General features: G+C 39.7%; 1 protein-coding gene across 7 annotated transcripts in view; it reads right to left on the bottom strand.

Annotated features, from left to right (window-relative positions):
* Positions 1–953: 953 nt before the first annotated feature.
* Positions 954–13,340, bottom strand: part of LOC139626197 (contactin-associated protein-like 4) — a 103,951-nt gene continuing 91,564 nt past the window's right edge. For 6 of the 7 annotated variants that reach the window (XM_071486464.1, XM_071486465.1, XM_071486467.1 and 3 more), the window contains 5 exons: positions 11,607–11,740; positions 10,201–10,288; positions 5,192–5,407; positions 4,515–4,586; positions 954–1,763 (listed from right to left, as the gene is read on the bottom strand). In XM_071486464.1, the coding sequence (XP_071342565.1) occupies positions 1,576–1,763; positions 4,515–4,586; positions 5,192–5,407; positions 10,201–10,288; positions 11,607–11,740 (698 nt within the window). In that variant the 3' untranslated portion in view covers positions 954–1,575. The remainder of the gene's footprint in view (positions 1,764–4,514; positions 4,587–5,191; positions 5,408–10,200; positions 10,289–11,606; positions 11,741–13,340) is intronic. The other variant, XM_071486469.1, reaches the window with a different exon arrangement.

Below are 13,340 nucleotides of genomic sequence, written 5' to 3'. Positions count from 1 at the left end.
AATTTGGGCCATCAAACATAAACAGTGTTCGACCTCATGTCTAGAAAAACTCATGGAGGCTTTTTCTGTTGTGATGCAAGAGTCAAACCACAAATGAAATCCATCAGATAATCATGATGATATTGCCTGTCAATCAAACACCATCTCCACTGCTTTTCTTTTCTCTCTAGAATCTTCAATCGTTAAGTTTGGGTCTGTTATGGTGGTCCTTTTTTTTCTTCATACACATTGTTATTTTGTGCTGCTGTTGCCTTCAGGAAAATAAAAATGCACCTTTGCATTTGCACCAGAGGAATTTACCAGGCAGCAGCAAATGTAAATTCTTCCATGAGGTGTGTATCATTATTGTGCGGGATTATTCTGTGTTCCATCAAAAAAAGACATTTATTCATGTGAAAATCACAGTGTGAAAGACAGACAACAAATGCTTCAATTCAGGAGTAACAAGATAAAATCATAGTGTGTCAAACCGTATTGAGATGGAAAAAAAAAACAAAAAAGTTTTTTTACTTTACTCTGCCATCCTAATGCCACCCACGATCCAAAGCATTGCAAAGACAGTGAAGAATAAATATTCAACATTAATATTTAGATGGCTGTCTCTCATTGTATCATTTATAGCTTGCTGTCAGCTTCTTTACACTTCTTTGTATTTCCTGTTCTGATTATCTCTCAGTCTATCTGTCAGGCAAACACAGATTAGTGCTTCAGTGCTCAACACATTAAATGTGTGCAGAGCTAAAAAGGTGACAGTGTTTTAAAACCGCTGTGCTTTGCTGTTGAAAGCTACTTTTAGAGCTCTGGTGTTGGCTGCTCACGGCAGGTGGAACAGGCAGGAAGTCAAAAAAAAAAAAAAAATCATTGAAAAGCTTTTGCTCATTCCCAAGACATAAAGAAAAGCACAGCGAGTAACATGAAAGCTTTCTGACTAACTCAAAGACAAAGTGTGCAAGTAAAGTTTTAAGAGTGACTTTAATTGTGTATTCATATATACAGCAGGTGTTGAAATTATTTATTCAGTGGGCTTTGAGTTGATTGTGGGGCTGTGCTTTGGCTGAGCTCTTGCATGTGAAACGCGCACACACACAATCCTCCACTCAGCTGAATCCGTCTCTTCAGGTTTTGACACATATGGCTCTGACGTCTCAAATTTCACAGGAGGTTCTTCACCCTTGTAGAAAAAGTGCTGCTTATAAATCAAGTCCAGAAGTCCAATTTAACTGGAACAAAGGTGTGTTTTGATCATCACATCTATTCTGCATTTTTCTTCCTAATAAATCATTTGTAACATTTCAGTATGACAGAGACATATAATGCTATAGACAGACAAATCAACATTTACATTTTTAAATATTTACATCAAAATAAGAGCATTGACAACTCAAAGTCCACTTAAAATCCACTTTTAACACTTTTGCCCAAAGTGTGCAAACAGAAGGGAATAAATAAAATTATGAATTGTTCTGTTTCTGACTTCACATCTCGATGCTCTGGTTCCAGCGGCTGAAGGACTTTGTGGTGTCTTTAAGTCATCCCGCTCTGTCCTGTCAGGTCAGTGGGAGGTCACGGCTCCTGCTAAATGAAAAATTCCTTTTGGTTTTCACTGGGAGCGCTCTGAGAGTCCGCCTGGCTGAACTCGTGGCCGTCTTCAGGCTGTGCTGCTTTCACCTCTTGGTTTCGATATGTCTCTTTTCTGCTGCAGAGGAATCTGGCCGTGATCGCCAGCACAGACACAGTGACAAAGATCACCACGGCGATCACACCTAAACAGCACATGAATACACAAGAAGATTTTTGCTTCAAAATCACATGAATCAACATAAATAACAAGGTTACTGGCGGCTTTCTGCAGTAACCTGATTTCTTGTTGTTGCTGTGTTCTGTGATGTGTCGCTGTAAACATCTCGCCTAAGGACTAATGTTGACCCACTGGCACATTTACAGTAATGATGATTAATGTGCATTGTCCCTAAATAAATACATGAAATGAAATAGTTTATTGTAGTAAATACACATATTATTTTTTCCAAGATTCACCCAGATGAGGAAGGATACTATTCTCCTGTCCATGTGTTGAAGGTAATAAGTGGGTCACTGTTTTGTTGGACTTGTGCACATGCACGAGAATGCATGTTCAGTCTTTCCAATGGTTTAAGACTTTTCCACTGATTGTGCACAGTAAAGACAGAGAAGAAGAAAACTGCCATTAAATAAACACGAACGCAAACAATGCAGGTTTTCAAAATTCAGCTTTGCAAATGCTTTGTATGGAAGGACACAAATTCAACATGCCTATTGTGACCTCAGGGAGACACACTCTATGTGTTTTGGTATGAAAAACTCAATGTAAATGTAACATTTCTCTGTTTACAAGAAAACTTTTTTTTATAAAGCACCTTTCAAGGGCAGAGACAGACAGAAAGACAGACATACAGATACAAATCATAAAGGAAAAAAAACTGAATAAATAGAAAAATGACACAAAGTCAGGCATAAACAAAAAGGTCTTGAGCTGCTTTTCAAAGTTGTCCACAGTGCCCACAGATCTTAAATCCCATGGGAGACAGTTGTGTAGGAGCCACAACCTCAAAACTGTCTCCTTTAGTTTGAGACCTCGTTCTAGGAACAACCAGTAAACCCTGATCAGAAACTGTACAGACCTGTAACGTGGGGCTGCAGTGGATGTAATGTAGGAAGGAGCTGGACCATGTAGAGCTCTATAGGTGATCACAAGGACTTTGAATTGAATTCTGAGTTTGACCAGGAGCCAGAGAAGGGCAAGTAGAATCTGTGTCACATGAGACCTCAGGAGTGCAGCAGCAGCATTTTGGACAACTTGTAAACAATCCAGGGATGTTTGGTTTAGGCAGGTGAAAAGAGAATTGCAATTGTCAAGACAGGACGATATAAAAATGTGGATTAACATTTCCATGTCCACTTGAGACGCAATGGGCCTGAGTTTTGCAATGTCTCACAGCTGAAACATTGCAAACACCACTGCAAGGCTGACCCAGAGATACACACCCACTGCTGAAGTCTATCACCCAAGACCCGGTGGTCCACGGTATTGGAAGTAGCACTGAGATCCAACAGCACCAACACCAAACATCCTCCTGTGTCACCATTCATCAAGAACAGTGTTCAAAACTCTAAGACCAGCTGTTTCCGTTGAGGGCAAGTGGAAGAAGCCAGATTAAAACTTCAAAACTTCAATCAAAAATATTAGGCTCATCTGTTGCGGGGTTGCTAAGGCGACAAAGGGTAGCTTAGAGATAGGTTTTTTGAGAAGTGTTGAATAACAGCTTGTTTGATTTGAGCAGGGACATGACCAGATAACAGAGGTTTTGACAATGGAGAGCTACAGGTGGAAGTTTTCCTCGTTTAACATAAAGACTAGATGCAGGGTGAGACAGTCGGCCTGGCTCTCTATAAAGATCAGATAACTAACAGATGTGTACTTTTGTAAAAGTTATGTGCTTAAATTTTTTCTTAAACAGGCCCTCAATGTCGAATTTTGCCTTCAAACATTATGTTAACAAGAAAATTGGTTGAAATATCTGCAGGAAATTACTGCCTGGCCATGTGTGATTGGCCAGACAGTGTTTTAACATCCTCGCAGGGGGCAGTATCACGGTGGCAGCAGTGCCGACCGAGGAAGACAAGATCATTACCTGTAACTGTGATAAAATACCTAAATCCAAACTCAAACTAAAATAGAAAAACCTGAATGAATGGAGCAGCATAATAAAATAAATCTTCAATATCAACCATGCAGCTATCATTATATAAACTTTGTTACCATTCAAGGAAAGCACATAACTTAAATTATTGATCGGTAAAACTTAAAACAGTTTCACAGATTAGAACCTGTGTAATTTAGTTTTCTGCGACTGATGTGGGATAAAATTGTGAGTGTTTTGGGGGAAAAAAATCATTTACATGTAAAAGAGCAAGTTGGAAGATTAAATCAGACTATTTCTGTCCTCTGTTGCGTGTTAATTAATTCATCCAGTGTCACAGTCCTCACATTGCAGCTCAGCATTGATATCTGCATGTGTATTGTTCTGGGACAATGTGGGTTTTGTCACTCCAAACCCTGAAATAGCACTACAAACACTACACACTACAAACAGTCAACAGTGCTGCATCTTTGTCTGACATTTCACCAATTTTTTTTATTTTTATTTTTTTCTAGCTATAAACAAACTCAAGCACTTTGACCCAAGCTTCTGGTTTAATTTAGAAGAGCTAATTAAACGCTGCTTGCTGAGTTTAATTTTATATTAGTGGTTTTAAAATCAAAATGCAGGACGAAAAGGTTTTCATGTGTTATGTGAGGTCAGATCCAGTTAAGCCACCGCTTCTCACTGTTTTTCCTTAGCCTCCAAGATCAAAACCAATCCAATCTAACATGTCTCTTCTGATTATTCCCTGTTCAATATCTTCACTAACAAAGTTTGGAGTATGATATTTTAGTAGATTGCTTGTATTCCTGCTGAGATGTATTGCATTACCTCCAATTAGAGCTGAGTCACTCCTCATTGTGTTGACTAAAGGTTGACCTGGATCCACTGAACCAGGTCGGTCTGTAGAAAGAAGAAGAAAGTGAAAAGCAAGAAAGAAGTCAAAGACCAATAAAGATGCAGAGGAGAAAAAAAGTAGAGCATAGGTGACAGGGAGAGAACAAAAAAGAGGTTAGAAGTTAGAAAAATCAAGAATAAAAGAAGAAGACAGACAAGGTAAAGGAGTGTGAGGACAGATAAGGAGCGAGATAAAGTCAGTGTGAGAGCCATCAGTCAGTGCAGACAGGGCTTGTTGAAAGCCTCAGCACAGCCTCAAAAGGACTTCACAAGCCTTGTCTGACTAATCTCATCTTTCCAAGCGTCATCACTCTTCCTGCTTACTGAGAAGGATGGTTAATGAGCCCATAAAAAGTCTAATGAACAGCCCAAAGAATAATATGAGAGGTATAACAGATTTCAGGTTCCCACAGTGGGAACAGAGTGGGGTGGTTATCTAACGATACGCCATGTGTTTCTGAATCTATTCAGACACCTTCACTTTTGAAAATGAATATAAATGGTTTCAGCATAAAGGCTGCAACATGACAAAAAGTAAGAAGTGAATACTTTCTGAATTCACTGTGTACTGTATAGAGTTTGGGGTATATGGGCCGTTCTGCTCCTTGTACCTGATAAGGAGTGTGTGGTTTCTGCTGCGTAGGGCTTGGCTGGAGAGGAGGAACCACAGCTCGACTGGACCAGTGGGCCGGTGACAGTAACGGGACTGTCAGGGTGCAGCAGAGCTGCTTTCAGAGGACTGATGGAGTTGAAGCGAACAGCTGACAGGCAGCCGGTGAACCCGAGAGAGGCCAACCCAGCCAGCTCTGCATCCAGCTCGCCAGACTCTGAACACAGAGACACACAGAGACAGATCAGTTATCAGTGTGATCCAGCAACACATCTAATGATTCCTCTGTAATAAATCTTACATTTATCTTGATGAGACCACAGTTGTGATGATAAGTAGCACGGATCTATGTTGTACTTCTCCATGTAGTAGTTCTCATTGTGGAGAGTGACATAAAAAATACAACAATCATGCACAAAACCTCAGCGCTATAGGTGCTGTTAAAAAAACTGAGTCAAAAAGTTCCTCACACTGCAATCACAGCTCCCATTAATTTTTATTAGTGATATTTTGACCAATCACAGGTCTTCCCAGGTGAATACCCACTGGACATTCACACACATTCACAGGAAACGATGCATGTACAGTTTATAATCCAGCGTGTTTGTAATTATTTTCTTCTCATGGTTTATTCTTCACTCTCCCACAGCTGCATCAGAGCTGTAACCTCACATCCTGTTCTAAAGGTACTAAATAAGATCTTGAGCAGCTATAAATGTCAGCGTGAACCATAATTATTTCTGCAGTACAGTTTGATTAAAAAGCACATCACTGCCACTCATCTAAGTTATTACCAGAGAGAAACAACTTTTCAGCACATATATGGGACGCTGCAGAGTGGCCTGGCTGCAGAGGGCTTTTTATCAGCTGTGTATATGATGAGGCTTTGATTGAGCTTCAAATTGAATGCAATCCTCCAGGAAGCAGGAAATAATCTGACTTTGAATAATATACCTCTTGCCATGTTCGCGCCTATGGATTAGTCTGGAAGATGGGGTCAAATGATGGAGACTGGAGACCAACTTAGTAACACTCTCTCTCTGCCTTTCACTTTTATAATAAATTAAAGCACATACAGGAACAGGGGTATGTTCCATAGGTATCTGAATGAAAAATACATTTGATTCACCCACCATGTTTGAGTAGATATATTAAGTCAACAGTGGTTGGTTAGATATTCTACGTTACCACAGGTAAAAGTCATGCATTCAAAACTTTACTCGAGTGAAAGTGCAAAAAGATTTGCATCAAAATATACTCATATTACTGGAAATAAAAGAAATCATTATGCTGAATGGTCTATTTCAGAATAATGTATATCACAGTACTGGATTATAGTTACTGGTGCATTAATATGTATGGCGCCGCAGATGGCTGCCTCGGTGTTTTGGTGCGCTCTGCACCATTCACCAGAACAAATTCCTTGTACGTGAAAACATACTTGGCAATAAACCTGATTCTGATTCTGATTCTGATTCTGATTCTGATCACTTTGATGTTGCAGCTTGTACTTTGTTGTAGCTTGAGGATCATATGTCTTATCTGAACCTACAATAATAGTTTATATGTTAATGATATTGTGTATTATTATTCTGAATCTTTAAAGTATTAAGTAGTAAAGTTAGAAAATAAATGTAGTGGTGCAAAAAATACAATACAATCAAAACTCCATCAAAAGCCTACATCACAACTATACTTAAAATCAGGATTAGTTACTTTCCACCACTGGTAGTCAAACATGTCCCCTTGTTAAGAAAGGAATATCCAACAGTATAGAAAAAAAATAAATAAATAAATCAGAATTTACCAGCCAAAATTAGGGACATGAGATCCCAGAAAGATTCATGACAAATACAGCATCCAAAAGAAAAGAACATGGGCTGATGTGGTAAAACTTCTGATATTATTCCTTATAAAAATGAGTCTCCGGTGTTACTGGACATCTGTGACTTCTATAAGAAGGATTTGGATGTTTGTGTGAGGCCTCGCATCCATGATTTAAAGATTATTGTCCACCTCCACCCAGCTGCTGCCCTAAACCTCCACCTCTCTGTGTATCACTATCTCCCTCCACCTCCCTATCTCGCTCTCTATCACACTCTCTCTCTCTCTCTCTCTCTCTCTCTCTCTCTCTCTCTCTCTCTCTCTCTCTCTCTCTCTCTCTCTCTCTCTCTCTCTCTCTCTGTGAGCATCTCAGTCTCTCCATTCTTTTCTGGTCCATTAGTTAGGCTGATGGATGACAGGGCTGGCAGGGAGTGACAGTATATCAACTATCTCGCTGCCTCTCTGATACTGATATGACTGTCTGAGTCCTCTGGCTCAGCAGAGGGAAGGTTAGGTCACATACTAACACGGCCTGGGTCATCAACCCAAAAAAGACCAGTAAGGAGCGAAACCTAAAAACAGCACAAGCATCAATTTATATCTGTGTCTTATATATGCACCATGTGCTTGAGTGAAGCATGAAACCTATTTAATCTTTCACAGTGAAAAACTCGCTGTCAGGAGTAACTGCATATACTCTAGTAGCTATACGCCTAAAATATATCTGTAAGTGCAGTTTGCAAGCTCTCATTCTCTCAGGGTTTGGACCTTCAATAGTTTCTACAGATTCTAGTTCTGAGTCCAATTCTGTTCATCTGATCTGCTTCTTATTGACTCTAGGTTCCAATTCTTTGCTTTTAAACTAGAAATTAAACCAAAACACTGCATAGTGGGTGGAAAACCAAATGGATGGATGTAAAATCAACAAGCTGTGCTAAATGACAGATGTTTTGTGATTTTTCAGTGTTTCTAGCCCCACATCTCATCTCCAACAGTCACCAGCAATACCACAGGAAGCTCACTGCCTGCCTGTTGACCCTCCACATGCTAACTTCTGTACAGCCTTTAATGTGAAGCAGCTGTGGCCAACATTAGCGTTTAGTGAGCAGCGTTACTGAATGTTGACTATGTGGTCTGGAAAAATATGTCTAGATAATACATTCTAATTCTTTTTTTGTCAGCAGATAATTTTAAATACTGTCTAGAGGAACGGTAAAAGAAGAAATGAGCTGGCCAGATGAAAAACTGGAGGCAACATCAAGGCTCCATCACCAATGCCAGAAAACACAGATACACATACACAGATTCAGAGAGCTGGGACAGTGACAACTGCTAATCAATGTGAATGAAGCCTGAATTAGCAGCCGTGAAGCCTGCGCTCAATAAGACTCAAAAAGCACCCAGGGGGAAAGCTGAGAAAGTCAAACACAATCATCTTGATTCCAGCACATATTCAAGAAGAGAGTTGTTAACTACTTCACTCCACTAATTTAAACTTCTTTAAAAAAAAATTTAACAAAATGAAGGAAAAACTGATTCCTAATTGTCTTCAACGAGATACCAGGACATAAAAAAGAACAACATCTGGAAACAAAACCCCAACATTGTTGGCAGCGGGTCTGCCACACATGCTCAACACAACCAACCCCCAGAACTGCAGTCATGACATGCCTGATATGGCAAACTGCTTTGTATGTGAACATATATGAACACACCATCACTGTGCCATTGCCTGATGTTTGCCCACTTTCCCTAGTTGGCCATATTGTGAGAGTTAAGCTTAATTTATATTACTTTGTTAAAGGGTAGCCGTAGCTTTTGAACCTGTGCAGATAGCAAAGCTGACATTGAAGACAGTGAAGAGACCAGAAGAGCTGTGATTAGTCGGTTTAGGTTTTTTAGGAGAGCGATGACAGTGATGATCACATTAAGCTAGTTGAAAAACGTTAAAAACCTTCTCACTGTGATCACAGCTCTGAGTAACAACAATGTGAAGAATGACAACAGTCCCCTATTCAGCAATAAGACGAGCTACCTGAATGTAACTCCAGTTCTTTAAGTACATCTGTAGCCCACTGTCGCTCTATATCACAAAGTAAATGAAAGAATATGAAAACTGTACACGTGTCTTGCATTGCAGAGGTGGTATCACCGGGTGAAATCTGACTCTGAACTATACATCAAAGCCTATGCAGCAGTTATCTACAGTGAGACTGATGCTAACCCCTTGCATCAGGTATAAATCCAGCTTTAAGTTCAGGGCTAATGAATTATACAGTAACTGTAACTTATATGTTTTCAGAAAGAAGTGTATTTCTTTTTATCAAATCCCCAGTCCTTATAAATTTTTAACCTCTTTTGATATCCAACCCTGTCTCAGCATCACATGTTTACAGCAGCTCTTTTCTCAGAGGGTGATCTCCTGATGTAGCAGAGGGAAGCTCAGTCACCGCAAAGCCCTTCCCCTTTGCAAAAAGCCCTGGGAAGAAACGAGTGTCAAGACTTTTGTGAAATATTGTTCTGTCATGCAGATAAAGGTTGAACTGTACCTTCTGACTTCCTGGTTTAGTTTGACCCCGCCCTCAGCAGCTCAGACTCATTGGTTGTTATGCTGAATCGCAGGGCGCTGACTTCAATCTTCTAAGTAATTTGTTCTTTTCAATCCCTTCTCATTACCATACAAAGTGAAGGACCTTTTCTAAAGTTATTACCATTACAGCTGTCTGAAGCCCCACTCAGTGAGAGAGACACAAAGACTGTATTACTCACCGGTTCGATAACACAGATAAAAGTTCACCGACATTTACTGCATTTGCTGAACTTCTGCATTAGTGAGAAAACAATGCCATTTACAGTGAGGCTTTACCCTCCCCACAGCTCTGAAATGCATCTAATGCATCTAATGGCTCCATCTTTAGTCATTTCTAAAGCTGTTCTTATTTTGTGTCTTCACACTAAAGTGCTCTCTCTGTGACTATTTGCATATGGATGTCAACTTGTTTTTGAAAGCGCCACAGCTGTTGGACAGACTGCAGCTCTCCCTCTGGTCCACCTAAAATGATGAACAGGAAACAGCAGAAAGTTCCAGGACAGCGTTTTGTCGCATGAAGCCAAACATCTCATTGCTGTTATTCAAATGAGTCTGTCTAAGTGGTTAAGTCGGCGCTAGCAGAGAGCCCCACTTACCCTGCACTCTGCCCAGAACGAGAGACTTGATGTTGTTGAATTCCACATCAGATGTCAAGTTGAAGTCCTCTCTGGCATTCTGGTCGATCTGAAAGACAATGTAAGTCATGTCCGTGAAGGTAAAAGCTCAGCAAGTGGAAAGCAAAGAATGATAACAGTGACAAATTGTTGAGCTCTTTATTGTTCAGTTTTTTTAAACAAAGGCTGCACGGTGAGGAAACTTCAACACATGGCTGCAGAGAATTGAGCAATTAAACATGAAAAGCCAGCCAGAGGCTCGACCTCAAGTCTGCAATACATGTTTAATAGGATTCAGCCCTACAGCTGAAAACCAATAGACCTGTGAGATGCTGTGGTTCACAGTGGCTGAGCAGAGAAGCCTAAGTAGAGGAGGTTTGAGGTGGTAAATGCCTCAGAGAGAGAGACACACTCCATAATAAAACAAAGGGTCGGATGTGTTGCTTGCAAACTCAGAGATTTGTGCTTTAGTGAATCATTCATCAATAAGAGATCTGCTGATGTTGATTGACCTGAGACTAAAATGGAGCCACAGAAAACAGAGAAACACAAAGTAGCTTAAACATGAATTTTTCCTTTTGGTCAGAGCTGTTTCTGGACACTTTGGTGCCCTCGGAGGTAAATGACTTCAAGTTTTTAGACCCACAAACCTGATAAATATGTAAGGAAGATTTTAAAAACAGTAAAGACCAACCTTAATTGTGTCAAATTAAACACTTACCCATCTCGGCAGTACAAATATTTATGCACTCTATGATTTTCTCTCATTGTTCATGTTGTATGGCAGTCTGAGCTCAAGTGTTACCATTTACAGTCAGACACTTCACACAGTGAGGCTCTGAAAAATAATGGACAAAAATCCTGCCCTGTGGCATCAGTGTCACACCCTGAAAAGATACAATCTACCGAGCTTCATTCATTTCTGTTTTCACAAATTAGTTTTCAAATGTATCAGCAGTGTAGCCCCAGAGCTTCTCTCCAGATATATCCACATACAAGACAGTAACAGTGACTAGGCGGTAAATGGCAACTGTGAAACACCACATTGTGGATCTAAGTTTGGAAGCTTTTCATTTTCATTTCAGGGCGTAGATCATCGATTTTCATCCTCTGTCAGTATCCGGTGTTTAGTGTAGTGAGAGCAGTGACATTCGCAATGCAATATGTAGGTTTGACATCTTTGAGACAGACTTTTAAAGCTGTAAACTGATTAGAAAAGATTTTCTTTCCAACTCATTGGTTCACAGTGTCTATGTATGAAAACGGGCCTGCTTGTGTTGATCCATGTGGCATAGTGTGTGTGTGTGTGTGTGTGTGTGTGTGTGTGTGTGTGTGTGTGTGTGTGTGTGTGTGTGTGTGTGTGTGTGTGTGTGTGTGTGTGTGTTTACCTGCACAGAGACAGTGTCTGCCAGCCTCCTGATTGTCACTGTGTGCAGGCGTCCATCAGCCAAGTTCATAACTCTGCTGGCCAACACCTCCACATCTCTGCTGCTGTGCAACTTGTACCTCAGTTCCAGCTCGTCTATACAAACACAACACGACAAAACACTCTCACTCTGCAATACAACCACAACAGCAGTTCTCTGAAAAACGTTCAGTGTCTGAATCAAGTTTTAATCCTGAAAGTGTTTTCTTTGTTACTAATAAAGTCTTGTTTTTAATAGATACTGGAAGAGTCCTGTTCTATTACTTTGCATGTATTAAATATTAGATTATACTTATTGCAGTAGATTAGAGCTTTATTTGCCCCTGAGGACCAATTTGGCTCCCAGACACTGAATGATTAATATTATTACAATGAAACTAAAAAAACTAATCTAATACAAGCTGTTGCTTAAAAAACAAAGCACAACTGTTTGCATGAAGATGTTATATTTGCTTTTACATATTTAAAACAAATTTTAGAAATTGCTTCATGGGTTTCGATTACATAAATACTTTTTTTGTTACCGCAAATAAAGAACAGCCCATGCAATGAACAGTAAAAATGCAAAATATGAATCTGAGGTATAATTTTACAGTGATGCTGCTTGGTATGAAGATTTGTGTGGTTAAAAGCCCAAGAAAACATTTAATTAGTCTTTAGATTAAGCTGTTTTACATTCTTGGCTCAGATTTAAGGATATCTTTGGTATTCACATGTATTCACTCCTTCAAAGAAAGAACATTTGATCCAGATATCTGAATGTTCCAAGATAAAAGCTGCTGAATTAAGGAGCTACAAACTGATTAATACTACAAGGATTAATGCTTTATCTCCGTGTATAACACTTCAAGATATAAAATTAATTTCCCAATCTTTTACTGTGTTAAACTTGATAAACGCCACCGCTGAGATAATTTGAATGCTTGGAGATGTCTGCAGACTTTTACAGATGAGCAGAAATGATAGGAAGTAATCTTTCTTAAAAAAAAATCCAAACACATAATACTTAATGCCCTATCCATTTTATTTCTAATTATGACTCCCAAATACACGATAATAGGGAGCACTTCCCCTATCAAAAGAGCACATGTCGATAATAAAAGCAGTGGTGGAGAGGGCACAGGGTGTGTCAGTCTCTCAGCGAGACACTGAAGTGTCTCTGTGTGCAGCAGCTGAGGCTTGTGTTACTGCAGCAGCAGCAGAAGACAGAAACATGAGAAAAGCCATTTTTTGGAGCCTCCAAGTGAAACGTCTCTCTGGGATTTAATTAGATACTTCGGCAAGAGCGCAGATGCCTGATGATGACTTGATCAACTATTCAAAACCCACTATCCCCCAGCTTTCTCTCAGTAATTAAAACAGCTATGTCTAACAGCAGAATTTATCAGTACATTTCTCCTAATGGCTGATAGAGCACCTCGAGTAAGGGTTTCAGGTTCGCTAGTTGATCATGACAACAGATTTTGTTCAAAATTACAAAATAAATCTCTCACACCTGGACTCCAGTTCACACTAGTTAAAAATAACATGTAATTCAGCTACAGCTACAAGTCACAGACACTGGATAACAGTAAATCCTATTACGCAGTGCAGGAGTGTTGGAATTGCTTCCTGCCAAGTGGAACTATGTAAAGCTCTACAGAGAAGCGAGTGATGAAGATTTTTAAATAATCACAATGACACAATGACAAGACCA

This window comes from Trachinotus anak, unplaced genomic scaffold (genome assembly GCF_046630095.1).
Source record: "Trachinotus anak isolate AG129_WGS33_773 ecotype Australia unplaced genomic scaffold, CSIRO_AGI_Tana_v1 ptg000010l, whole genome shotgun sequence".
NCBI classification, from domain to species: domain Eukaryota; kingdom Metazoa; phylum Chordata; class Actinopteri; order Carangiformes; family Carangidae; genus Trachinotus; species Trachinotus anak.
The sequence above is the reverse complement of the archived record's forward strand: the minus strand, read 5'-3'. Positions and strand labels throughout refer to the sequence as shown.